This window comes from Rhinichthys klamathensis, unplaced genomic scaffold (genome assembly GCF_029890125.1).
Source record: "Rhinichthys klamathensis goyatoka isolate OS25496 unplaced genomic scaffold, OSU_Roscu_1.1 h1tg000370l_1, whole genome shotgun sequence".
In the NCBI taxonomy this organism is placed as follows: Eukaryota; Metazoa; Chordata; class Actinopteri; order Cypriniformes; family Leuciscidae; genus Rhinichthys; species Rhinichthys klamathensis.
This window is the reverse complement of record NW_026606878.1, coordinates 951,418-979,000: the sequence shown is the minus strand read 5'-3', so window position 1 is coordinate 979,000 and position 27,583 is coordinate 951,418. Positions and strand designations below refer to the sequence as shown.

At 38.7% G+C, this 27,583-nt stretch overlaps 4 protein-coding genes across 5 annotated transcripts; 3 read left to right on the top strand and 1 right to left on the bottom strand.

Moving 5' to 3' along the window:
- Positions 1-2,658: 2,658 nt before the first annotated feature.
- On the top strand, positions 2,659-4,833 carry glt8d2 (glycosyltransferase 8 domain containing 2). The gene is made up of 7 exons (XM_056233461.1): positions 2,659-2,828; positions 3,356-3,473; positions 3,815-3,902; positions 4,019-4,131; positions 4,235-4,372; positions 4,463-4,629; positions 4,713-4,833. The coding sequence occupies exons 1-7, from the start codon at positions 2,659-2,661 to the stop codon at positions 4,831-4,833; spliced, it is 915 nt and encodes a 304-aa protein (XP_056089436.1).
- A 1,006-nt stretch (positions 4,834-5,839) lies between these two features.
- ttc41 (tetratricopeptide repeat domain 41) lies at positions 5,840-21,314 on the top strand. The gene is given in 18 exon segments (XM_056233420.1): positions 5,840-5,988; positions 13,935-14,535; positions 15,519-15,616; positions 15,998-16,178; positions 16,266-16,483; positions 17,157-17,308; positions 17,404-17,866; positions 17,975-18,214; positions 18,403-18,562; positions 18,724-18,872; positions 19,336-19,463; positions 19,600-19,780; positions 19,877-20,027; positions 20,344-20,493; positions 20,580-20,701; positions 20,820-20,985; positions 21,021-21,083; positions 21,085-21,314. Coding segments are annotated over 18 exon segments (3,312 nt in total). The 5' UTR covers positions 5,840-5,951; the 3' UTR covers positions 21,137-21,314.
- On the bottom strand, positions 7,059-13,276 carry hsp90b1 (heat shock protein 90, beta (grp94), member 1). The gene is made up of 17 exons (XM_056233419.1): positions 13,115-13,276; positions 12,202-12,304; positions 11,721-11,862; positions 11,492-11,608; positions 10,614-10,945; positions 10,429-10,540; positions 10,223-10,342; positions 10,032-10,148; positions 9,800-9,937; positions 9,632-9,709; positions 9,022-9,087; positions 8,638-8,907; positions 8,298-8,543; positions 8,067-8,203; positions 7,534-7,612; positions 7,274-7,429; positions 7,059-7,190 (listed from the first exon to the last, which is right to left on the bottom strand). Exons 1-17 carry the CDS (start codon positions 13,161-13,163, stop codon positions 7,074-7,076), a joined length of 2,379 nt encoding a protein of 792 aa, XP_056089394.1. The 5' UTR covers positions 13,164-13,276; the 3' UTR covers positions 7,059-7,073.
- Positions 21,315-21,875: 561 nt separating the features above from the next.
- Positions 21,876-26,409, top strand: parp12b (poly (ADP-ribose) polymerase family, member 12b). 2 transcript variants are annotated; one of them, XM_056233439.1, is made up of 8 exons: positions 21,876-22,298; positions 23,236-23,371; positions 24,277-24,532; positions 25,033-25,125; positions 25,225-25,351; positions 25,499-25,667; positions 25,767-25,911; positions 26,070-26,409. In XM_056233439.1, the coding sequence occupies exons 1-8, from the start codon at positions 21,970-21,972 to the stop codon at positions 26,168-26,170; spliced, it is 1,356 nt and encodes a 451-aa protein (XP_056089414.1). In that variant the 5' UTR covers positions 21,876-21,969; the 3' UTR covers positions 26,171-26,409. The 2 variants fall into 2 exon arrangements, with proteins under 2 accessions (XP_056089414.1, XP_056089415.1); XM_056233440.1 differs by having other exon boundaries at positions 21,877-22,298; positions 25,767-25,887.
- Positions 26,410-27,583: the final 1,174 nt, after the last annotated feature.

Sequence of the window (27,583 nt, the reverse complement as noted above, 5' to 3'; positions counted from 1 at the left end):
GAGTTTAGCTGGACGGCTCGTGCGTTGGCCACGCCCACTCGCCGTGCAGATTAATGAACAAGCGCGACTTCTGAAAACTGGTAAGTGACCAATATAATTACCGGTATTACGGTACTATTCAACTTAAATCGATTACAAGCGTTCCCCCTGGCTTTATATAAGCTTTACTTATACAGACGCGCATCTTTTTTATGATAGCTATCTCAGTGATATTTGATTGAGTGTCAGTTTATTTTACGGTGCTCAGACATGGAGAAACTTCACCATCTGTTTTTCTATAACGTTAATGTTTTTTTTTTTTGTTGATAATGTTACCTGTGCATCAGTAGCCTATACATTAACTAATGATTTAATAATGTGTGTTATTGTTATTCATGTCAATTTTGTTGCCTATAATAATATATAAGTTAACGAACTGTCCGAGGTAACGTTACGGTGACATCATTTGTTGACATTCGAGGTCGATGTTCTTACATTTTAGATGCTTTCTGCTTTTAAAATCTAAAAAGCCACACAAAGTGACCAAAATAATTACAATAAATTGTATTTCGTCTAGAGAAAGAAGACAAGAAGTTGTGTATGTAAGTGGCATGTGAGAGCTTTTTAAATATAGTTACATTCCTAAATAAATCATCAGAATAACAGCACAAGGCGTGCTTAGCATGTAGTGTTTTGTACACTTGGTTTCTAGTTCATTTCAGCAAAGCTAGAGAGTTTTCTGAGTTTGAAGGCCCTAAAAAAATGTGATCTTTAATGTAAAGCGAAAGAAATGAAATAGATAACTCTTGAGTTCAAGGCTTAGTGAAGAATGTCACCAGGAAGGAAAGGCCAGGAGACTCCCGATAAACAGTCCCACATGTGTGCAAGAGCCTCAAGAGACCCAAAAATCCACTTAGAAATGTGTCGTATACAAAAGTTTAACAAACAAAAAAAAACATCTCCAAGTGTCGAACAGTTTTTTAATATCTTCTTTCTATCCGTTCACAGATGCTGATGGTGAAAATGGCTTTGTTGAGGAAAAGTAAGTAACAAATGCATGTTTTGCAGATTGCGTTTCCATGAACCAGCCTATGCAGTTGTTTATTTCATCACTGTTTCATAATACATGGAAAAACACCAAGGCCGGCGGTGATTATGTCCAGTGTATGAGTCACACTCCGAATCAGACTCTTGATACAAAACTAAGAAATTTGATGGTTCTCAAACCTCATGGATAACTGAGAGCACACGGTGAAGTTTTAGTGCCTGGTTTTGTGCTGCTGTCCTGCCAAACTGGAATGTGTCTAGTGTGTGTGTGTGGTGGAGGAGGGGTCAGTCCCAATGGTCGTCCCAGAGTAAATGAGGTAACCAGGTAGATTCGGACCCATAAAAGTGAGGTATAGTAGGGTCTCTGAAAGTCCCACTCAGAACACATTTACGGAACCCAGAGTTAACTTTTAAGTGTGCATTGTATTTGCAGGCCTTTATATTGTAGTTTTGAGTCATTATTTGAATCATAAATGCAATCTTCTCCCTAACATTATTAATAATGCTGTAATGAATGAAACTTGAAGAACTGTTTTGTTTTAATCAGATTTGTTCAGTTTAAGTTATCTTTTCCTGTTCTTTTAAGGCCTTGAAAGGAGGTAGTAAAGAAAAGTTTTGCACTAACCTCCCCCAAAGACAGTTCAGACACCTTTTTGTCTGACTGGCAGTGTTATTTTAATATAATTTATATACTATTATAGTATTTATTAATATTTTGAATTAGCTTTTATTATTACATTTTCAATTTCATTTTAGTTTAAATTTTAGAAACTTTGGTAAGTTGTTTTTGGTCAATTTGCTCTTTTATATAGATTTAATTTATATTAATGGTATTTCAACTTAAACCCATTTCATTTAGATGCCAAGGCGAGATTTGTTTTTCATTTCTAAAAGTTTTTCGTCTAATATTAACATTTGATTTCAGATGAATTTCAATTACAAAAACAATGTTTGATAGTTTTAGTTAACAATAACAACACTGCTGACTAGTATAAATGGTAATTAACTAGTAACTATTCTAACTATTCATTAGATGCTAATGCTTTTTTTAATTGGTAACTAGTGATTAGAACAGTTTTAAATGAGCGATCATGGATGAGGTAAAAATGTACTTTCACCTCATCCCAAAGTTTTACAATGACCTCTAGTGGTCATTCTTTTATTTATAACTTGCAGTGTTTTAAAAAAGATATCTCTCTCTCTCTCTCTCTCTCTCTCTGACTCTCTCTCTCTCTCTCTCTCTCTCTCTCTCTCTCTCTCTCTCTCTCTCTCTCTCTCTCTCTCTCTCTCTCTCTCTCTCTCTCTCTCTCTCTCTCTCTCTGACTCTCTCTCTCTCTCTCTCTCTCTCTCTCTCTCTCTCTCTCTCTCTCTCTCTCTCTCTCTCTCTCTCCTCTCTCGCTCCCTCTCTCTCTCTCCGTGTGTGTGTGTGTGTGTGCCAGTCAATCGTGGGCTCCTTATTCTGCTTGTCCTGGTGACTTTTGCTCACCTGTACAACAAGACCAGACTACAGACGCTGCCCAAGTATTCAGGTACACATGCAGGGCACAGATATGAAAGTATACTCGTGTTCTTGGTTTGTTATATATTGATCTTATTGTGGTTTATACAGTGCTCAGGATAGATGAGGCCAAAATGGGTATGGAGGATGAGAAAGAGATGGACACTGACATCCCTGTGGTGATCTGTGCTTCAGAGGAGCGTATTGGTGCTTCCATGGCCACCATCAACAGTGTCTACAGCAACAGTCGTGCTAGTGTTTTCTTCTACATAGTTACCCTACGAGATGCCATCAAAAAGATAAGGTGCTAGGTCTAACCTTTGACCTCTCACTGTGTTTCTCAACTGGTTTTGCTTCAGAAAATAGATTTTAAGTGGTGACCCAACACATATTTTATTGTACATAAGGAGTTTATTGTACAAAATGTCTACAAAACATTTCTTAAAATCAAACAAACTTTTTGTGTCAAAATACCGGAGTGTTTAATCGGAGTGATTTGCTCGCACCTGAGAAGCCCCGTGGTGAGGAGCAGAGAGTTCGCTCAGGGTGTTGCGCTAATCACTCCGCCCAAGTAGCAGTGCTTCGCCTTCTGAGAATATAGTTCCCAGTATGTATACGGTTAAAAGATGGCTGTGTCTCATATGACCTTGTTATTTGTACATGTAGTCCCAAAAAGTTGGCGTGTTCCTTTAACAATTATGTACATAATACTGTGTGAATCAGACCTATTAATCCACTCTTTACATGTCTCAAAAAGAAATGAGTAAATATGCAACCAATAAATATCCTCCCAAATGCCTTAATCAGTATTTTCTCTGGACTCAAAAACAGGGAATACATAGAGAAGACCAAGCTAAGAAAAATCAGATACAAGATCCTGGAGTTCAATCCGATGGTTTTGAAGGGGAAAGTCAATCCGGACTCGTCCAGACCAGAACTCCTGCACCCTGTGAGTTCTGCTGGGTTCTGTGTATTTTTTCATGTACAGTTGATGCTTTAGGTAAACTCTTCATTATTTCTAACAGGTGTGATCACTTGGTACACTACATGACCAAATGTCAACACCCCCTTCTCTTCAGCTACACCCTAAACTAACAGGTGCATTAAATAAAGCTTACAGTCATGTCTTTTTCTTTGACAAACATTGACTGCGGGTGGTGCTGACAGACTTTTGGCCAGGTCGTGTATGTGATCTTGTAGGTCCATCATAAACTTTTGCTTTGATTGTTTAAGGTTTTATAATTGTTTGAAAATATTTTTTTCTCGATCCTGGTTTCTTTGGCGTTGCAGCTAAACTTTGTGAGGTTCTACTTGCCACTTCTTGCCATTGAAAATCACAAGCGGATTGTTTACCTAGACGATGATGTCATAGTACAAGGTGAAATCCATCTGAAATTGATACTAACCTTACACTTGTACTCGCATCGATCATGGGAGGATGATCTCATATGTTCACTGCAATAATTAGTTATTTTTATTATATCTGGCTTACAGGAGACATACAGGAACTGTATGACATAAAGCTGAAACCGGGGCACGCTGCTGCGTTCGCCTCAGACTGTGATCTGCCCGCCACACACGAGATGGTGCGCAGTGTGGGGATGCAGGTGGGCATTTTTGGATGTATGTGTTAGTATTTTAGATATGGTTTTAAAGAGACCATATTATGCCCTTTTACAAAATCTTGACATTGTTTTTGGTGTCTACCAGAATCGGTTTTCATGTTCAGAAACAGTGCGCATTGATATAGAGAAGAACTCCCTTTGGAGTGACTTTGTCCTTCTTAACTTTGCAACTCTGTTTTTCATGCTCAAACAGCAACATTTCAGACTAAAGGAAGTTGAAAATGTAAAAGAAATTGGTCCTCTTTAAGTTAATCGCTATAGTTACAAGGGTTGATTTGTCTCTTTCATTTCATGAATAAACTCCCTCTCACAGACAACCTATATGGGCTTTCTGGACTACCGCAAAGAGGAAGTCAGAGAGTTGGGCATCAACCCTAGCGACTGCTCCTTTAATCCTGGTGTTTTTGTGGCAGACGTCGGTGAATGGAAAAAGCAAAAGATAACTAAACAGCTTGAGAAATGGATGGCTAAGAATGTCAGGTGATATGAGTTGTGATGAATGATTTTTAAGAGATCAAATTAGTTCAGTAAAAACAAATGTTTTTTCCCCCCATTCAATTTAGGGAGAACCTGTACAGCAGTGCTGTGGCAGGGGGTGTAGCCACCCCTCCAATGCTGATCGTCTTTCATGATAAATACACAACCATTGATCCACTGTGGCATGTCAGACACCTGGGTAACTGACTTTTTTCTGCCACATCTCACTGAATGACTTATTTTAGATCTCTTCACTCTTTCTACAATCAATTTATGCATTTCAATTTGGAAAACAATCACTCCCTATTAGTTATCCATAATGCTGCAATTCAAATGAAACCATACATGTTGATTAAATCTGAAAAGTACTTCACTTTTTATATATATGCACGGTAGTAATTTAAGTGCGCACACAATTTACCAGGCAGTTATTATATATATTATAAAAATACACTACCATTCACAGTTAATTTCTTTCCAAAAAAATAAGGAACATTCAGCAAGGACACATCAAATTGATCAAAAGTTGCAGTGGAGACATTTGTGATGTTACAAAAGATCCCAATTTCAAAGAAATGCTGTTATTTTGAACTGTTTATCAAAGAATCCTCACAAAACTGTTGAGAATAAATGTTTCTTGAGCAGCAAATCAGCATATTAGTATGATTTCTGGAGGATCACATGACACTGAAGGCTTGAGTAATGATGCTGAAAATGTTCAGCTTTGCCAGCAGTAAATTACATTTTAAAACTTATTCAAAAAAAAAAAATTTTAACGGTAGTGGACAGAAGGAAATGCTGAATTTGTCGACAAAAATAAACCCACTATCTTATTAGCATAATACATTTTATACTTAATACATCCTATAAAACCAAACGTCTCAGGCTGTCTGAGTCCTAACAGTTAAACTAAAATTTTCTGACTAAATGTTTCTGAAATTAAACAAACTTCAACTGATTTTATTTCAGCTAGTTGTAAAGGCAACATTTCCCATAATAGTGTAGTTTAATTGATGTACAATAAAAAAAATAGATAATTACTTAGATGAACTAAAATCCAAAAACTATAATAGTATCTCAGTGATACTAAAATAACACAGGAAGAGGGTCAGCTTGAACATCACAATGTCTTAAAAGAAAATGTGAAGAATTGTGAAAGTATATTTGCAGTAAAGTAAATTAAACACTGTTCTTGTGTTCTATGAAGGCTGGAGTCCTGATGCCCGTTATCCCAGGTCCTTCCTCAAAGAGGCACACTTACTGCACTGGAATGGCCACTTCAAGCCCTGGGACTACCCCTGCGCTCATCTGGACCTCTGGGAGAAATGGTTTATCCCAGACCCCACAGGAACATTCACCCTGGTACGACCATAAGACTGAACAATCTCTGAATTTAAACTGGTCACTTCACTGAGACAAGAGATTGGAGTTGGTAATTTTATGTCAGACAATAGTTCCAGTAACTAAATCTTACGAAAATAAAACTTAAAAAAAACACAAAACACAATCCTGTTATTTTTGAAGGGAGACTGTTAAAATGGGTAAAACAAGGCAACGATGAGGTAAAAGACGAATTCCACACAAGGTCCTTTTACGGAAACATTTAATAGTTCTGTGGACAGGAGTCAGCACTCCACAACTGGGTCAGTTAAATATTAACAAATTTACAATCATGGAGGAACGTAAAAAAAAAAGATCACAAACGCAACGCCTTTAAAAAAAAAACAGTTCCTATCCCCCAACCCACCCACACAGAGAAAAGACAATCAGCTGAGATCGGCATCTTCACTCTGCATCACAGTCCGACACCCCGTCCCTCTTAGATTTACACTTTACAGCTCATCTCGGTCTTTGGTATCCTGAAACACAGAAGTACGGGTGTTAAGACAAATGAAGACACAAGGAACACATTCTCAAATGAGTTCCATTTATCCACCCTCATGTAGTTTCAAACCATTTAAATGTTACGCTTCATATCGATAGTCCATGCATGCGTTTTGGATTGCACACGTTTTGTTCTGGTCTGTTCTAAACTTGCATGGTAGAGTATAAAAATGCAATTGTACTGCGCATTCGAACGCACCCATCCACAGTTGAATATACTTTGAAAGCTGAGCAGACACCACTGTGCGCGAGACGGAGCCGAATGTGGATAATGACGGATACCCAGGCCTTTAGTAGACTGACTGCTAAACTACCAACACCATTTAGATTATCATCAACAGACATTCTACTAAGTAACTTTGCTAGTACACGTCAACTTATTCTACTAACCCTAAACCAAACCTAGTCTACAAATACTCCGAATTAGTTGAAATGTAGTTGCAAAGTTACATCTAAAGTGGTCTAAAGTAACATCTAAAGTAGACTACCAAAATAAAGTGTAACACTAATAAATTCTCCATTTGCATTTCATGAAAGATACAATTTTGGAACATGAGGATGTATTAAGTGAGTTCACTCACCGAATCTTCTTCCTCCTCATCTGCCTGGACCTCCTCTTCATCCTCAGCATCTGCTTCCTCGGTCTGTTCTTCTGGTTCTTCCTCTGGCTCCTCCTCAACCTGTGAACACGGTAACAGGATATTGAGCCAAACTTCATTTGAACATCTCCATTTCGTGTACCGGTGCTCGATTGTGCGTGTACCTGTGTGTCGAGGTCTACATTCATGCTGAGCCGCAGCATGCGCTCTATTCTTTCTCCATAAGCTTTGGTGTCTGAGAGCTGGTAGCCGGATCGCAGTGTGGCAGTCTCAAAGAGCACTACGGCTAAATCCGCAGCTGTCTGATCCTCGGAGTCTTCCTATAAGACAAAGCACAATAAGTCAGACTATTTGAACTCAATTTGCAGCTTTTAAGTGGAATATTTAATAAAAGTGAATTGAATCAGAGTGATGTTTAACTTACATGGACTCTCCTCAACATCTCCTTGATGAGAGGATGTTTGGGGTTGATTTCTAATGTCTTCTTTTGACTTGCGTAATAACTAGAATGAGGAAAAAAACCGATTTACTTTATGACCAGATAAATTAAAATTTGCAGAATATTAGCTATTTTTCCATTTTCACATGGCAAGCCAAGAAGTCTACAGCTCTACAGGTTCGGTCACATTTACAGATGTTTTGCCAATTTTCGTGGGCAAAATTCAGCAATTGCCATAGGAATCGTGCATGAGGACGAAAGATTTCCACACGGATTTTCCGTAGCGGAAGTCAGTCATTCGGTGATTGACAAAAAGTAGCTTGGTTTGAGCTGTGCTTCATACACATCACTACACTACTAACAGTAGACAATTGTCTTTTTGTCAGCAATAAGTTAACAAATTATACTTATGTGACTGCATCTTAAGATGTGGTTAATGGCTGCCAGATCATTGCTATGCAGTTGCTAAGGTGATTGCCACTGTGATCATGCTTTTAAGACTTTTTCAGGGGACATACTTTGTGGAAATGTCTTTTCCTGTCTGGTAAGCCTGGGCTTTCATGATCCGTTCCATGTTGCCAGACCATCCGTACTGACTGGCAACCAGAGCGCATGGAGAGTTGGTCAGCCTCTGGGACAAAATGGCCTTCTCGATCTGAAACACGAAACAAGGACAAACATGTTTGCCACTTCTACAAGTCAGACAGCTTTTAATATGCAATACAATGAAACAAAGGAAATCATCATACGTTGTCCTTCAGGGCCTTGTCTTTCATCCAGGTGGTCAGGGGTTCAAACTCTTTCTCCAAAGCTTCCCTCTTCTCCTTGGCCGAATCACTCTCGTCAAACTTCACACCCTCCTTCGCCACATTCTGGAAGCGTTTGCCGTCAAACTCAGGCAGGGCCTGGATGCAGTACTCGTCCACTGGCTCAGTCAGGTAGACGACCTCATATCCTTTCTTAAGAAGCCTCTCCACAAATGGAGAAGACTCAGCCTAAAACCAGATTAAATATTACACGTTACTATGGAAATTGAGAAATGGAGTACCTTAGTAATACGCACAGTTAAAAGTAAAAACATTTAAGCACCTCCTTTCTGCTGGTTCCAGCCATGAAGAAGATCTTGTCTTGCTTCTCCTTCATCCTCTCCACATACTGCTCCAGACTAGACTGTACGGTCTCGCTGTGGGAGGTCTGGAAGCGGAGCAGCTTGGCCAGGCGGGTTCTGTTGGAGTGATCCTCAATAACTCCCAGTTTGATGTTGGTGCCGAACTCCTTCCAGAACTTGTCATTGTACTCCTCCTCGGCGATCTTCTTGATCATATCCAGGGTCTTGCGGACCAGCTTCTTACGGATGACCTAAGGAACGAACATGAGTTTTGAAAACAATTGAAATTTGCCTGTGCAACATATATAATCTCATCATTTAATTTAACAAAAGTCAATGTTACTTTGAGTGACACGATAACTCACCTTGAGCAGTTTGTGTTGCTGAAGAGTCTCTCTGGACACATTCAGAGGCAGATCATCAGAGTCCACCTGAGAAATGAGATCAAACATTGAGTCTCCAAACATTATAATTATTGGCTGAGACTTATAAAAATGTATATTTTATTTTAAGTGATTACACCATCTACCTTCCTGCCTTGGTATGACATTACAATATCAAATGTTTCAAATATTTTTTAAATAATTGCATATTCACAAATTCTATATGAAAAAGCTACTAATTCATAGGCAGCTAGTTTTTTTTATAATATAGTTTAAACACTTGATTATTCCTGGGTAAAAGTACTAAATAAATTCGAATTAAATGCCGAAAACAAATCGATTTTGCTAAATAAAAGCACATTTATACCCTCCAATATATTACATTAGATGTTGCGTTACTGCACACATGCAATCTGCTCAATGGAAGGCTCTTCACTAATGAGCCAAAATGCAGAAGTATTATCGCTTCTAGAGAAATGCAAACAAGATATTTCTGTACGTGCAGAACTAGGATTGTAAAGGTTTATCACAAATTTCAGTGCATTCTGAATATCGTAATGGCAACACTTAATAGACAGCCAACAGCACTTACAACGCCTCTGATGAAGTTGAGGTACTTGGGCATCATGTCATGGAAGTCATCAGTGATGAAGACTCTACGCACAAATAACTGAGAGGAAAGAACCAAATTGGGTACGGTTAACTCCACTACAACATAAGAGAATGTGTTATTTTCCCAAATAAAGGTTATCAAAATCACCTTGATGAAGTCATTCTTCTTGGTCCCATATTCGTCGAAAAGACCTCTGGGTGCAGATGCAGGGATGAAGAGGATGGACTTGAAGGTAACCTCGCCTTCAGCGGTGAAGTGAATGTGTGACATGGGCTCATCTGTGTCCTGAATGAAATCAGAATTCCACTTTAATTAATCCAAGAGGCCACAGGTGACCATAAAAGTTGATTATTTGTGCGCAAAGCACACGTTCTCTCACCCTGGAGAAGGTCTTGTAGAAGGCTTTGTATTCATCCTCCTCTACTTCTTTTGCAGGCCTCTGCCAGATGGGTTTGATGTCATTCATCAGTTCCCAGTCCCACACGGTCTTCTCCACCTGAAGGAAGTGAGGAATCATTGAGAAATGTATATAAAAGAGTTGCTGCTAGGGTTTATTTGCATATACGTTACCTTTTTAGTCTTTGGTTTGTCCTTGTCTTCATCCTCTTCCTCAACCTCAGCTTCATCTTCAGTGGTCTCTTCCTTATCTGCCTCAGCCTCATCCTCAATGGGCTCCTCCACAGTCTCGGTCTGAGAAACGACAAATCGATGAGTCCTAAAGCTAGTTAAGCAAATGGTAAACTTCAAACTAGCGAGTCTTTGGTGGAGACACTGACCTTGCTGCTCCATACATAGATGGGGAAGTTGATGAACTGGGAGTACTTCCTCACCAGGTTCTTAATAGTCTCCAGCTCAAGGTAGTCAGAAGCTTCCTCTTTCATCACCAACCTGATGAAACGAGACTTTAGTTACAACGCGTCACAATCTACACATTTGAAACATTTCAAGTTCAGCTGCTTACGTAATGGTGGTGCCTCTGCCCAGAGTGTCACCACGAGGGTCTTCGATGACAGAGAACTCGTTGGAATCAGATTCCCAGATGTGTTGGGTGCCGTTGTTGTGCTTGGTGGTGACAATGACCCTATCAGCCACAAGGAAGGCAGAGTAGAAGCCCACACCAAACTGACCAATCAGCTCAGAGGTGGACTGATTGTCATCCTGTATCTCGGTCATCTTGTTGAGGAACTCGCTGGTTCCGGACTTGGCGATGGTACCAAGGTTCTTCACAAGTTCTTCTTTGGTCATGCCGATGCCAGTGTCAGTGATGTGAAGCATGTTCTTTTCCTTGTCGGACTGATGAGAAAAAACAAGACACAGGACTAAGTATTGAATAACCTAGATAAAAGCAAGTCAAAATATTGACAAAATGAACTAGTTGGTTGGAGTGCTTTAACGCCATGCCAGCTTCATTGTCTATTTTCATGGCAAGTAACAAGTTAAACCATAGAGCAATTAAAAAACCTATATAAACCTATAACCTATATAAAAGGTCTTTAAAAATTTGCTTTAGATTAAAACAGATACAGTTGACTTACTCTTCTAAAGTGTTTGCAGAGTAATATAATTTCCAAAGAGAACTTAAACCATAATGTATTCAAATCTATTTAAGAGATACTGGACTTTACTAAATGAACGAATAAATAAAAATGTAATCATTTGCGTAGTTAAACAAGGTGTTGAGTATCAAAATTAAGATATGAAAATTACAGGAAGGAAATGCTCCTCAATTTGCTTCACACATGGTTGAATTCCTTTTGCAATGCAAATGTGAGTTGTTGTCTCTCTCCACTGGAAATTTGAAGAACAGTAGGCGAGTCTCAGGACTAATTTTTAACACACCTTGATTTTAATAGTAAGTTCTTCATTTCCAGCAAGGGCATCATCGTTGGTCAGGGACAACAACCGGATCTTATCCAAGGCATCGGAAGCATTAGAGATGAGTTCTCGAAGGAAGATCTTTAGGGTGAAAAAAATATTATTAAGCGTTAATCTTGTGTGATTTGCAAAACCATGAGGAACAGCATAAAGACTAAAACTACCTTTAACATCTTCCACCTCCAATACTCACCTCCTTGTTCTTATACAGAGAATTGATGATCAGTTTCATCATCCGGTTCACTTCCGCCTGGAATACATGCTTTTCTGCTTTATCGCGTATTTCCTTTATCTGTGAGGCGTTCAAACCATCTAGCTGAATGGCTTCTTCCTCCCTGTTAGAGAAGAGATGGGAGAGTGCAAAGGATGCTTGTGACATGTTCGTTTCTCTGGGGACTTATTACAATTTACCCTTGGGTATTGTGGAGAAAGACACAAATGCATCAGCCAGATGTTCAACCTCCATTGGGGAGCATTTATGGTCTTTGTGAGGAGCTTAAAGTGAATATATCCAAATGTAACCTCAGAGCAGATAAACAAATGTATTTAATAAGCTAAAAAAAGCAGCTAAGATTACTTTAAGATCTGAGTGTCTAAATAAAGGGTCGCAGTCATTTTCCTCAATCTTAAATTGAGGTTCATATCAGTCAGGTGTAGTTCAAGTCCATACAGACCTCTGAACAACCTCGTCATCTGTGCGGGATCCGTCTCTGCTCTTCCCAAGGTCCTCTTCCACTGTGCCGTCAATGTCAACGTCATCATCAGCTTTCACAGATGCTGCAATTATGCAAAACAAAGATTATGACAAAACCACAAATAATGTAAATGCACCATTGGTGATAAAAAGCACTTAAAGGCTATACAGATTCAACAGTGTTACTTAACTTAATGATATAACAGCACTAAAATTCAACTCAATTCCGAAGTAGATTTGCTCAGTAAAAACCCTTTTGTGCCCAGCAAGGATGATTGTTCATTTTACATGAATGTGCTCTGTGAAGCAAAATTGTATCAAAATTGCTCAGGTAAGGCTCTGAAATGCGCAAAATACTCTTGATTTGTGTGCAAATGCACTTTCTTGATCCAGAAGATCTCAGTTAGACACTTAAAGGCCTTGATGTGACAGTTCACATGGTTCAAGATCGCCGATTCAATTCTTCTTTAAATGTGCAATTAGACTTCATGGTTCCATTTCTCTTGCACGACTACATTATTAGTTGTTTTTTTAAATCGCGCATTAGTAAAAGCAACCATTTCAATGCAATTTGTCACCATAAAGCATCATAAATGTATCATTATTAAATGGCATCTGAATATATGAAGGCCATTTCAATCTTGAGGAAACTTCCAGAAGCACATGCAATTCAAATCCACTCTCCAGGTTTTATTTCCTGTTCTGAATCAGTCATCCATTTAGGAAGCGTTAAAAAAAAGATTTTCAAAAACTGAATATATAATGCTAAAGCTTACATGGAACCACACAAAGACAGCAACATTACTGCAAACAGTCACTGAAGCTTTGTCAAGTTCAAAGACAGCAAACTGGATAACGGTGCGTTTCAAGGCCATTTAATAAAACATACTCACCGAAAGCCAATAGTGTACAGAGGAGACCGATAATCCATAGTCGCCCCATTGTTTTAGAAAGAAAAACTGTTTATTAATGAGACTCAATAGCAGATTAACGCCTTGAGCATTTGCTGCACCATGAACGCCTCGATGAATTCTTGCAGTGCGTGGACAGAGAGCGAGAAATCTGCTTTATAAACTCCTCCGCTCTAGGGCTGTGCTCATTCGTCATGAGCCAATCACAGCACCCCACGCACAACACCGCACCAATCAGAGAGCGGTCCGCAGCCGTTGTCGTCCAATAACCGCCTTACATGTCCGATTTTACACGTTCCGATCGTGGCTCGCGTTGATTGGCTCAACGGGATGCCAATTCATCGAGCGAAGGGGATTTTGTCATAGACTGATCTGGGGACGGTGTGGGTTTTGTTTACTTCTTTGAGCGGGTTGGGGGAAACGGAACTAGGTGATTCAGAATCAGATTACAATTATATTACGGTCACCTTAGCAACAAGTTGTTGACATGATATACCACAAGAAAGTCCCGATAGGATTAGTTGACTTAAAAGATACACTTAGTTTTTTTCTTTTTTCTATTTTACTTAGTTTTTGTTGACTGGATTTTTTTTAGTAAGGGAGAGATTAAAACATTAAAATATTTTATTTATGTACCCTTTAATATTCGTGCATTTCATTTTTTCTCTGTTGAATGTAACATATTTAGTTTTCTGAAAGTGTCACACACTAAAAATGCAAGGAATAAATATCCAAGAAAAAATGATGGGAGCATCTGACAGCCTGGTGTTTCCTCTTCAGCCTTACCTGTGCTATTTTCCAGGTGATCTTCAAGAAGAGTTGTCTTACCTGAAAGCAGAGGTGTTTCCCCACCTAGATGCACTTTGCCAGACAAGAGGCGCCTGTTTCAGACCCGTGGACTTACAGCGAAGCAAACAAGAAAGGGATTATAAAAATAATGACAATGATGAACATCAGATAAATAAGCCAGATCTTTTCGACCAGCAGTTGAAAATCAGTTTGGATCTCATCGACCGCTCATCTTTTTTAATCTGTCTTCTTGGACACAGCTATGGACAATGTCTGCCAGGAGAGAATGGTTCTCAATCTGATGTCGGCCCATGTTCTTTGTCTGAGGTGGCAAGGAACTTGCATGTTGCTGCAAAGGCTGGTTACCCTTGGGTCATGGAGGACAGGTATCGCACCTGTAGCCTGACAGAGCTGGAGATCACCAAGGCAGCCTTCATTGACAACCACAGAAGCTGCTTCTTTTATTTTAAAGACTGTACCCCACAGGATGTGGAGGATGACAGCAGTGATGAAATGCACATCTTCTTGAACATGCTATCCAATCAGAGCAAAAGCGAGAGACAGAGAATGAGAGATCTAAAAAGAAGGATCATAAATCTTTGTCTTCCTGTCAGGTTTGAGAACAGACCACAATGTCTTGAAACATAAATACAGATTTATTTTAAATACTAAATTCCATTTGTGTGTGTGTGTGTGCGTATATATATATATATATATATATATATACACTGCAGTCAAACCAATAATTATTCAGACACCAGATATATATTTGTTTTACTAGTTTGCGCAGGACACTATTGTTCATTTAAATGAGGAAAGCAAAATAAAGTAAACTGTGCCATATATAATACTCAAAAATTCTTCATACAGTGGACTAGTAAAATCTATAAAAATTTGGGACCAAAAATGATTCAGACACTTTGACCTGACTTTGACCTGTTTTGCTTTTAGTGTTTTTTCTTTAATTGCTAATGCAACCTTTTTACACCACAGACTGAACAAAATTAAGCCTTGCTTGGTAATTGGTTGACCTAAATTGGTATTTATCTATTTATCTAATTGTGTACTTAAATTGAACAGCTGACACCTATTCAACCTAATTCATTTGTGAGATAGTCTTACAGAAGAATGGCCAAAACCATGATTTGATAACTCTCCTCTTGTCATATTTTAATGAAGTTCCTAAACGTAAATTAGGGAGGAGCGAGCCCATCCAATCTTTCAATCAACAAACAGAGTATATAAGCAGCCGCTTACCTCTCCCTAGTATCAGCTGTTCCAGTATCCCTCCACCTCCCCAAACTCCACCTTCATCTTAGGTACCTTGCCCTTTAATTAACAGGTCCTACATTTAGCCACTGGGGGGTATATCAGAGCTCGAGTTGAAGCTGCTTCATCGAGCCCCTCTCCAGCGGACAGCAAGCCAAATAAGTTTAACCTAATATCTTAAAGATTTTATGGGCAAACGAACTCGTTAATTACCATTTTGTAAACTATAGCGAATAAACTGATAATGTTAGAAATGTTGAAGATCTCTGAATAAATTTTGGTTTGACTGGATATATGCTTCCTTCTTTTTCTTTCCACTGTGTGACAGATTCTTCAGAAACCTCAATGAACTTAAGGAGATGATAAGGGTGGATTGGGAAGGAGTCATTTCTAAGTTTCATGAGGATCCAAAACATCCCATTTTAGGTAGGCCTATTATTCTTGACCAGTTTTTTTGTTATCTAATAAAAGGCTTTTAAACAAGTTCTGAATTAAGCCTATATTTTATTCCTGTTTTATTTTGTTATTTGATCTGATTTATTTGATTACGTTATTTTTTTATATTTATATTTTATTGATTATATATCTGCATGTATATTTTATTTATATATTATATTTTGGTAATAGTATATAATTATTTTAATTTTTATTCTTTCTCTGGCCTAATAAAAACCTAGGGAAAAGTTCTGAAGTATCAGCCTGGTACTTTTTGAGTTGTTAAATGGCTTTGGGGTTTCTCAGACCCCAAAACAGAACATAAAGGTTAAAATAAGAAACATTTGTGATTTTTGAATCGATTTGTTTTAGGATGGCAGGATTCATTCGATTGGCATCACCAACAGAGCCATGCACGTGGATTGTGTGACTGGTTTGTGCCCTCAGTGCCCACCACAGAAATACTGAATGCAATAAACACATTTCTGCATTCTATAATCCATAATACAAAATCTGAGACACACTCAAAAAACCCAAGTGCTCATTTCACATGGTAAGAAGATAAAAACTAAATACAGAAGGCAAACTGTGTTTGATTAACATGTGTTATATTAAAGGACAAATTATTGTTTACTTTCAGTGATTTTGACCAGAAAGACTCCGTGAAGTCTATCTTACTGGTATGTGGTGAAAGGGGTTGTGGGAAGTCCACTCTGGCAGCGAGGTGGCTGCGAACCTTCTGCCGACAGAATCCTGATTTTCTAGTCATTTCTCACTTCTGTGAAACCAGCACATCCAGCACTGATGTCAGGTCTATGCTTAGACAGTGTACTGCCCAACTTCGAAGAGCACATTATGGTAAATTTCCTCATTTTTTCCAGCAGAAGTGTGTTATGAGTCTTGGACCTTTCTTTATAAATATCACAAATATATAAATTCTGAACTCTGGCCCTCGAGGTCCACTTTCCTGCAGAGTTGTTGCGTTCCATTTGTCCTCGGAAGTGGGAACTTCATCTGGTCGGAGTTGTGATGGAAAAACTCAGAGGCTTAGCGCATCAACTTGTGAACCAGTAGTAATTTATTGTTTATTAGCACTTCCGTTTGTCTTTGTCTCAATAAACCCAGTGGTGCACACATCCAACCTCTGTTTTTGGACATGATAGTTTGGTTTTATCTGTACAAAATACCACTTTTTTATGTGTTTATATGCTGAAAGAGCAATTACATTAAGGTTTGCCATCTTAGTTTTCTGACCTGTGTACGGGAACGTGCAACTCCGGTGTGTCATTCCCAGCTTCGACATTCCTCTTCCGAAGTTTTATTAGGTAAACCGTAATAAAACACACCTGAACAAGCTAATCAAGGTCTTCAGTATTACCAGAAAATTACAGGCATGCGAGTTTGATCACGGTTGGAGCTAAACACTGCAGGAAAGTGGATCTCGGGGGCCAGAGTGGAGAACACATGTTTTATAGCATCATAAATAAAGACCAAATATTATATATATTTTGCATCTAATTTGTTTCTGCAGGTGATTTTCCAGATTGGGAAGACATCATTGAGTTTGAGTACCTCCATCGAGCTGTCCAGGCATTTACGGCAGCAGCCAATCTTGGGCCTTGTATTCTTCTTCTAGATGGTATTGACCTTTTGACAGAAACACTTGGACTCTCAACGCAAGAGGTGATCTTTTAGTCCTCTGCATGGTTTGCATGAGCAGGTTGTCTTTAACTTTTTAATTTCAATAAAATGAACACCTTTTTTGTTTCGTTTTCCAGGTGAAGGCACTACAATGGCTGCCAGATCCTCTGCCTCACTGTTGCAAAATGATCATCACAACAACCTTTACTGACCTCACTTACAAAAGTCTCACCAGCAGGACTGATGTCCAGATTCTCAGCTGTCCCCATATCTCCGATCCTAGTGTTCAGCAGAGCATTTTACTCAGACATCTGGCTTTACCTTACAAGGAGCTGCCAACCAGTGTTTTGCAAAGAATTGTGCGTAAGAAGCAGTGCCACCTGCCGGCTTTTTTAGCGCTCATTGGCACAGAGTTACGGACGTGTGCATTGCTGAGGGAGAAAGAGCAAGAGATGGAGCTGTTGCAGGAGTATGTAGAAGCTGATTCGGTTCCAGAGCTCTGGGTGAAGGTCATACATCGCTGGGTAAAAGATTTCAGCAGAACTGCTCCAACAGAAGTCACTGAGACTCGGACAAGCACTGCATCACTATATGTTTTTGGTAAGTACTTTTTACTTTATTATATAAAATCATCATGCTTGTCCTGACTTTTATATTTCATTAGTTACAGCTAATAAGCATTTCCTCTTCCGCTCTCTCTCTCTACAGATCTCTCAGGCTGGGTGTGGGACACACTCTGTCTCGTTCATGTGTCTCGTGCTGGCCTGACTGAGGCTCAGGTTCTGGCTTTGTTGGAAGATCTAGGTTACTGTGGTAATCTAAGAGTCGAGGGTTTGGAATGGGCCCGATTGCGCTCTGCTTTTTGGCCTTGGGTTAAGGAGAAATACAATGGTCTTCTGACCATCATGCATCAGTCCCTCAGCCAGGCAATGAGCCTGTTGTTGCATGGTAAGGATGTTTATGTTATTTGTCTTATTCTCTTTTTATTATATTTTCATTCCTTGCTACAAAGGAATTCTTGAATTCACTAGGATTTTTGAAATAGAGTTCAAATACTTTAAAGAGTAATATAATTTCCATGCAGTAAAAACAGAACTGTGTTCACACAGTTGTGCTCTTGTCTCTTTCACTTTAAGGTATGGAGGGTCAGAATTCCTATCATCTGATCCTTGCTACGTTTTTTCAGAAGTCCAGTTTAGAGCTTTGTAGCTGGGCAAGAAAGGTGGAAGAGATTCCTTGGCATCTCAAGCAAACTGGTTCATTCAAGGAGTTGAATGACTTCCTTAGCGATCCAGCGTACGATAACTGCAATTTCTCTTTGATTGGAAAATCTTTTGCTAATGCAGTAGGCATTGTGTTTTTTAGTTCGTTATGAAATAAATAGTTCATATCTCAGTCAACACTGATGCTTTAACATACTGGAGAGATATATATATATATCTCCATCTTTTTCATAGTGCCATGGAGTTTTTGTCAAGCAACCTGAAGCGATACCCACAGATGACAATTGATGTTGTACATTATTGGACACTACTAAGGGAGAGAGGATTTGATTCTGTGACGTCATTCCAGAATATGATGGCTCAGACTTGGGAGCGTCTTAATGGTAAAACCGACTTTTTATTATCGTTATCAAATAAAATGGAAAAATCAGCTTCTGTCATTGCCACATAGACAGAAATATATGGCATTATTAGTAAATAACATGCATCATGTTATTCTTGTAAGCCCGGCCACTTATCTGAAATAATACAGTACTTTTTTTGTAAATGATAGTAATGCAAATTGTTAAAGAAAACCTGTAAAGTATTAAATTGTATTATAAATTGTAAGGAATTGCCTTTAAAAGATCCCCTTGGAAAGGACCATTCTTATATGTAGACTCAGAAAAGCAGAATTTATGGTTTTATATTATTTAAAATATTTACCATGTATAGTATTCATCTCGGCCACCTGAAAGGATGCTTTGGTCGTTTTTTGTAAGTAATGTAAAGTGTACAAGTAAACTATAAATGATTGTAATAATGATCACTTCTTGGTATACGTTACTTTCACCTGGTCTTTCTTAGACGCTCACCCTCCAGATCCCAGCAGTGTGTGGCGATTAACATTGTTCTGCTGTAAAGTTCTGCTCTGTTTGGGTGAGATACAGCAAGCTGAGGAGCTGCTACTAAAAGCAGATCAAATTTTCCAGAAGGTAAAAATAAAACAAGACACTTTCTGTAATATATGATTAGCTAATCATTGTCAGAAATGGTATGCATTCAAAAAACAAGAACACAATAATGGATCATACTCTAATATGCAAGGTTTCATTCTGTTTTCCTCCACAGGGAATGGAGCAGGATTGTGACAGTATGAGGTTACTGCTCAAAGTGCAGCATATGCTGGCAGAGCTTTACGTCCGTATGCATCTGCCGAAAGACTCAGAGATGTATTGCCACAAGGGACTTGAGACTGCCAGGTGTCTTACAGTAGCCCGTCTTGACAGCGCAGAGGTCAAACTGATAGTTGGTAACATGCATTTCATATTTCCTCCTGCATTCATATAACAAGCGAGTTATATTTTGTCAAGCGTACGTATTTTGCAGTTCTAATCTGCTCTCACAGGACAGCTGCTTTGTCATCTGTGTCTGGCATTGCTGGCGGATGGACGGGTATATGCAGTGCCAGGGCTTTTCAAAGAGATCAGCTCTTCTAGATACATTTCTGTCCATCCTTGTGCTGAAGGCACAGCCATGCTACTGAAGGCCATTCACAAGTAAGACAACAAAAAAGTGTGAAAAGTTTCCCCCCGAATTTAATTTAATTTGATTTAGAAATATTCAAATTCATTTCATTCATTTTAACTTAGAAATATTTAATTTAATTTAAGAATTATTCAATTAAATATTTAAAATTTATATTAAATTATAAATGATGCTACATCCGATGCAACATTGCACATTCCACTTTTCTTTTTTTGCCGTATACGGCCTGTAGGATGTAGTTTGCCCCCCACTGGGATAAAGTCAAAGCATGTAAAACATACAAAAATAACTTTGTGCACATTTCATTGCATTTTCACACGTTTCAAGGTTGAGTCTTTGTAAGCCCAAGACTGCCGAGAGATGCTTCCAAGCTGCACTGGCCAGCAGGAGGCGCTGGTGTGGCCATGATCATCCTCTGGTAGCAGAAGTGGAGGAGCAGCTTGCAGATCTCTGGGCCAGTGCTCAAACCAATACAGAGTAAGACATGGACTTATGTGCAATGCTTATCTAGTTACCTCAACCTCATCAAACCTCAAGGTCACAGGCTTGATTTGCACTTTTAGATGGACACAGAGGAAGATTGTTGAACTGTACCGCCATGCTTTAAGCACGACAGAGACTGAGGCTCGGACATTGCAACTTCCCACCGCGCAACACAACCTTGCTGTCGTTCTTATGAAGCTTGGTGAGTGACTAAATGGCTGCTTGAACAACAGCAGTGACCACACACTTTAGTGGCCTTGGTTTCAGAGGCATATTCTTCATTAAAAGCTTTGTCTGTTTTATGGTGTCTGGTCTGGCAGGTAAAGTGTTGTTGCGTAGCTGCAGTAGAGTGGAGAGGAGAGAGGGGCTGGATCTACTCCAGAGAGCTGCAGACATAAGGATTCACCTCCTGGGCCCTGAGCACCCACTGACCCGAGACCTGGAGCAGTGAGCTCCATTTCATTACACTACAACTGCTTTTAAGAAATCACACAGTCAGTGGGCTACAACAGTCTACAGACTAGGAGCTTCTCTACAGACAGATCGTCATCTTGTAACCAGGATTAAACCCTAAAAAGACAGTGGAGGTTCTCAGCTTTCTGTATTTGGGCCACAGAGTGACATTTGGTTTATTTGACCAGCAACTGTCTCTTACCAGATCAACCGAAGGGGGGGCTTTCCCAGGGAGACGGATCATCCAGAGGAAGCTCTCAAGGCACTGAACAGAAAGATGAGAAGACTAACTTCTAACTGCATATCACTTTGTCACATGGTCAGACCAGTCATGTCTTTTATTGTAAGAGGCACATTATTCTATTCTATTCTATTCTATTCTATTCTATTCATATTAGCATAAAGTCTGTACATGTTTGCATAAACATTTGTGTTTTCTAGGATGCGGACATTCAAAAGATGTTTTTTTTTGCTCACCATGGCTGCATTTCTTTAATTAAAAAACAGTAAAAATAGCAATATTGTGAAATATTAGAACTGTTTTCTACTTTAATTGTCAGAAATTGTCAGTTCATAATTTAAGTTCTGTATGGCTTATAAATATTTGGCATGCAGTTGTAATGTATCTAGGACTATTATAAGTATTTATGACATGTATATTGCTTTTGTTCATTTGCTTCTAATGAACAGGTACACTACCATCAGACATGTCTTTTCTGTAAAAGGGAAATTCTATTCTATTCATTTTTCTGTCTTTCTATCTGTCTATCTATATGTCTGTCTATCTGTCTGTCTGTATGTCATCCAGTCATCCAGCCATCCATCCATCTTTGGTGGATCTTGAGGGGGAGTTTTTTTTTAGACTTTTATTTTGAAAATAGCTGGCACTGTGTACTTGGCTGGAATCTTAGACCGTGCTTTCACAGTTTCCGCTTTCATTTCTGTAGAAACGCAGATTAGAAATCATAGAACTCCGGGCGCGCAGCAGCCCAGCACTGCTCTCACTTCAGCGCAGACATGTCTGGCTATTCTCGGATCATACATCATGCGACCAGCATATTATGCAGCAATAAAGGCTCTATGGAGATATCTCAGCTGCACCAGAGGGTCTTCCAGCGCTTTGAGGTAACCGAAGCAGATTTCTGGTACATCGTTAAGAAATGTGCCCGCTTCACAGTGACCCAGAGCAGACCTAGAACAGAGGATGGAGAGTCTGACTACATTGTTGTCGCGAAAACATCTCTGAGACTCTGCAAGAAATACTCCAAGAATGAATGTTACGAATGTCAGGATTTACACCTGTGCAAGTATTTTGTTTATGGCAACTGCAGATATGGGAAAGGAAGGTAAGGTTGGGAGAACATCTGGATATCTAGTGTAAGATTTTCCTATTATATTTACTAAATGCCGAGCATAAAGTGCTTTCATCCTTAAAAGGACAGGTGCGTTAATACAATACTAAAAATAACAACAGCTATTAGCGGTCATAACGCCTTTAAGTTCTGTATGACACATGCGATTTAACGTAGCCTATCCAGAATTATTTTATGAATATTATAGCTTTTGTTTATTTACATCCTTGAACATATACACTACCAAATTTGCACACACTTACGTCTTATATATTATGGCTATTTTCTGCATTTCAGAATATGTTACAGTGATCACAATTATGAAATAATGCAGCTTAGAGATTGGCGATTATTTTTATTTATATATAATCTATATTAAAAAATGTCTACGTAGTTTATTATAATAATATGAATGACCACGTCATTCATATTAATGATAGCACCCAATAACTCTATTCAAACATATATTAATTAATTTAATGTATTGCTTGGATAATTACTCAACATAAATATAATAACAATAAAATATTCATAATGCATTGTTTTCAGAGTGGTATCAAGTATTATGATCATTTAGTTTTTATTGTGTCAAAAGCAAAAATAAACAATTAAAAACCAGTTATGCATAGCGGTTATCATAGACATTCAAAAATTGGTAGTATAGTAAGAAATATTGGTCATGTAAAAGCAATATCTCTTTATTTTACAGTGTCTTTGTTACATATGTTACATGTACTGTAGTAATTACAGTAAATTATGCTTAATTACCATAATTATACAGCCTAGTAAGTACATGTTAATTAATTGTACTCAGTACTTAAATGCATAATTACATTGTAACAAGGACACCATAAAATAAAGTGTAACCAAAGTTTGGGAATTATGTAGAGACCAAAAATCACTATATGCTTTTTGTGGATGTGTTTGTCAGGAAGGAGTGTAAATATTCCCATAATATCCAGTCACAACATAACTATCCCCTTCTGCGGGAGTGTACGCTTCATGAACTGAACGAGGATGATCTCTTCCTGCTTCTGCTCCAGAATGATCCTGCCCTACTGCCAGAGGTGAGGAAATACAAACAGGAAGGCTTAAAAAGCTACCTAAATGACTCCATTCTCATGAGATAATTCCTCCCCGAAGCCAAACTCATGCTATGATTGGGATATTTCTGCATTCCAGGTACCTCTCCTGCCGTTTGAATCGCCCTTCTCCGTTTCTTTCGCTGTGCGCTCAGTTACGAGACGTTTTCAGAGTAGAAAAGAGCTCACGTAACCGCTCTGACGTTTGTTCTGGCATGTTTGAGTTGATTCAGCGACTGGTTACACCCAAATATACAATGTCACAGTGTGAAGTCATTTAATATTTGAGTATATCATTAGTTTATCAGAACACTTGTTTTTTCTGTGTTATGTCCTGGATAAGGAGCAATCTGATCAGTACCATCAATAAAAAGCCAGTAATCTAAAAAAAAAAAAATCTTCACAAAAAGGTCAAAAAAAAAAAAAAAAAAGCAAGAAAAAGTCAACCATAAGTCATCCAAGTGAAGCTCTACTTCATCAGTGTTCCAGTCAGTATGTTAGTGTAAAAAAAGAAAGAAAAAAAACAGGCAAGTGGTGAATTGAGAAGAATTGTGGTCCGCGTTCAGGATGAAGAGTTGCTGATGGAGAGATATTGATGTTCTAAGATCTCCAGGTGTCCTAAGTGCGTTTTTTCCACTTTGGTTTGGACAAAAAAAAAAAAGACAAAAAAAAAAAAGGAAAAAATGGAGAATGTCCTGTAAACAGGTAAAGTAGAATGTTTTGCTTAGCTCTGTGACGCTTTGGTTTAATCTAGAAGTTTGACAGTATGTGTAAGGCATTTAATTAGTTTAATTTAATTATTAATGAATGCATGTGTGGTTTTGTAATATAATTTTTTTTGCATATAACTCTGATATTTAAATAATCCATCTCGTGTTGTATGTATGCAGGTGTGTGCTCACTATAATAAAGGCACTGGGCTTTTCGGGGCCTGTACCTTTATGGAGCGCTGCACTAAGGTGCATATTTGTCAGCACTTTGTGCAAGACGACTGCCTGTTCGGCCCCAAGTGCAAACGGCAGCACAGCATCGACGAGCACAGCCGCAGGATGCTGGAGGAACGGGGTCTCGGTGGTGACATCATCCATGACCTGCCCTACATCTACCAGAACGTTTATCGCCTGAACTCACAAACTCTAAGCAGTGGTAAGGGCACTTATATTCATTCACACATATTATACACTGATGAGCCAAGACATTATGACCACTCACAGGTGAAGCGAATATCGTTGATCATCTCCTAACAAGGCCACATATTAAGGTCTGGATAGATTAGATGGTAAGGAGACATTCAGTTACATGAGAAAGAGTGGCCTCTTTCAGCAGGATAATGCACCCTATATAATGAAGGGTTTGAGGGCCTGGCCTCCAAATTCCCTAGATCTCAATCTGATTGGGATGTGCTGGATCAACAAGTTAGATCCACGGCAGCTCCGCCTCGCAACTTACAGGACTTGAAGGTCTTTTCTCCTAATGTCTTGGTGGCAGATATACCACAGGACACCTTCATCGGTCCAGGTCTCAGAGGGATGTTTTGGCAGCATGCGAAGGACCAACAGAATATTAGGCAGGCGATCATAATGTTTTGGCTCATCTGTGTATATTCATTAATTCATAATATACATACATATTCATATACATTTCAGAACTGATATCTGATCAAGGCGTCAAACCGGTCGCTCAGATGGAGAAGAATGAAATCTGTCTGCACTTCATAAGACGGAAATGCAAGTTTCAGGGTTGGTGTCAATGTCGTCTAGGTTCCCTCTGGTTAATCTTGTTGCCTTTAACCTATTTACTTTAGAGTTGAGATATAATGGGGTTTTTTATTGCTTCAGATCAGTGTGTCCTTGTCCACTTTAATCTTCCGTATAAGTGGGAGGTTTATGACGGAAAAGACTGGAGGGATTTAAGAAACATGGAGGAAATAGAGAAAGCTTACTGCGACCCAAAGAATGAACACAGGTCAGTACAAATGCACATGCAAGAGTTTGCTTTCCATTTTTCTTTTTTTAAGACATTCATTTGGACTATTTTTTAATTGGAAAAAAAAGGACTGTTTCTTGTGACTGCTCTCCCAGTCTCTTTACTCATCCCTTCTCTTGGACTCAGTCCAGGCTCGAGACCGGTGGATTTTGTGTCCATGACCAGGAACTGTGACCCTGTGCGCCGACTTTCAACAGTCTCTTCCGTCTCTAAACCCGTCCACTACATCCTGACAACAGAGTGGATGTGGTACTACAAAGGAGATCACGAAAACTGGATAGAGTACGGTCAACCGGTGAGACTGGATTGCAAACATAGTGGCCATACTCTCATCTGAGAGGAGTTTATGTTTAAGGTCAGGTTGTGGTTTTGTTTCTGTACTGTTTTTCTTCAGGATGACAAGCAACGTGTGACCTCTGTAACATCCAGAGAGCTGGAGAAAGCTTTTCAGGAGGACAGCAATGCAGAAGTTACTGTCATTAAGGGCAATAGGCATTACTATGTCAGTTTCCAAGGTACTACACACCTTCATATTCCAGGTCTGGAAAAAAATGTCACAAAATGATTTCATTTAAAAGTGACCTTGAGTGTTTATTTTATTATATTATTATTCAATTATATTATATTTATTATATTATATGTAATATATTATATTAAATTATATTATATTGTATTATAGGACTTTCCTTTTTTACAGATATGTATCAAAGGAACCCCAAACACAACACAAAGAGAAGGGTGCGCAGACGACCACACTTTGTGTCTATCAATGAGGTGGAAACTAAAGCTTCCCAGTGACTGACAAAACACACAAACACACTCCATGTTTACGCACCTGAGGATAGACATTCAAATCATGAGTTACTGCTTCAGTTTCTTGCCATTTGGATACACTCACGTGCTCTTAAAGGCATAGGTCACGCAAAACTGAAAATTCTGTCCTCATTTACTGAGCCTCAAGAAGATATTTTGAAGAATGTGGGTAACTAACAGTTTCTTGTCCCCATTGATTTTTTTCTATACTATGGAAGTCAGAGGGGTCCAGACCAGTAACTGTTTGGTAACCCACATTCCTCAAAACCTTCTTTTGTGTTCAACAGAAGAAAGAATGCCATGCAGGGTTAGAACAACTTGAGGGTGAGTAAATAATGACAGAATTTTAAAGCCAATTCACACTGCACCGACAGACTTCGACCAAAGGCTACAGACACTCTGATGGGTTTTGTCAGATCAGTGTGTTTGACTTGTTCAATTGCATTTGTCTGGACGTGGAACGCCTGAGAAGTGGCATACTGTAATATGTGTCCAGTCTTAAAAGTTAGTCATCTACATTTTTTCTTTAAGACTGGTCATAACTTTTTTAAGTCAGTTACATAAAAAGGTATATTGGTATCATTTGAATTGTGAAGATAAGACTGATTACCCCTTGGTTAACTGCTAGTTGGTCAAACTAGTTCTTAAGACACAGTCTTAATATAGTGGCTAAGTTTATGCAACTGGCCCCTGGTGATTGTCTGTGTTGGTCACCATCTGTCTGTGCAGCGTGAATTGGCCTTTACAAACTCAAGGCTCTTCTCAATTAATAAACTGAGGATACCCTATAATAATTGCTCTGAATGAAATGCAATGGCTTTGATCGAAATATTATAGTTATATTAATATGAAGAAATCTTAAATATATTCCATATTTTTTAACCAAAATAGATCTGTCTTTGCCAGAAAATTATGTGGCTACATCTTTGATTTTTAAGTGCTTATGATTTATTTAGCTCAAATAACTGCTCATATGATAGGGTCCTACCCTCAGATCAACACATTTAGATACTGTGACTTTAGCGGAATTTGTATTGCTTTATTTTGTATTATTATTGGTTCTATTGGTTTTTCAAGCCATGGGTTTGTCTGGTGTGCCTTCAGTGAATGTGGTACCTTTGTGGGATGATATGGATCAGCTCATGAGGTACAAACTTGCACTTTTTTCAAACCATACTTCAATAAATTCTCCCTGTTTTTCCTATTTTGTCACTCATTTGAATACAAGGTTTTCCAGATAATCGCAATCTTGCAGGCCCACTGGTGTGTAGCACCAGGGGTTTTAAATGAAATTAACATTAATTTGACCTTGCTGGTTCTCAAATGATTCAAAAACCCCAAGGAGAGCCAAAGAAAAAGCTACGTAGCCTTATTACAGCTTACTTTACCAAATTACCA

Bases quoted from the DNA above. Each gene is read 5' to 3' on its own strand.
- glt8d2 (XM_056233461.1), top strand. From the start codon at position 2,659: ATGGGTATGGAGGATGAGAAAGAGATGGACACTGACATCCCTGTGGTG. The intron at 3,474-3,814 runs GTGAGTTCTGCT...TTGGCGTTGCAG, and splicing joins GACCAGAACTCCTGCACCCT to CTAAACTTTGTGAGGTTCTA. The intron at 4,630-4,712 runs GTGATATGAGTT...CATTCAATTTAG, and splicing joins TGGATGGCTAAGAATGTCAG to GGAGAACCTGTACAGCAGTG.
- hsp90b1 (XM_056233419.1), bottom strand. From the start codon at position 13,163: ATGGGGCGACTATGGATTATCGGTCTCCTCTGTACACTATTGGCTTTC. The intron at 10,541-10,613 runs GTAAGCAGCTGA...TCGTTTCATCAG, and splicing joins GGCAGAGGCACCACCATTAC to GTTGGTGATGAAAGAGGAAG. The intron at 8,204-8,297 runs GTATGATGATTT...TTCGTGTTTCAG, and splicing joins ACAAGGCCCTGAAGGACAAC to ATCGAGAAGGCCATTTTGTC.
- parp12b (XM_056233439.1), top strand. From the start codon at position 21,970: ATGTCTGGCTATTCTCGGATCATACATCATGCGACCAGCATATTATGC. The intron at 22,299-23,235 runs GTAAGGTTGGGA...TGTGTTTGTCAG, and splicing joins TGCAGATATGGGAAAGGAAG to GAAGGAGTGTAAATATTCCC. The intron at 24,533-25,032 runs GTAAGGGCACTT...TATACATTTCAG, and splicing joins CTCACAAACTCTAAGCAGTG to AACTGATATCTGATCAAGGC.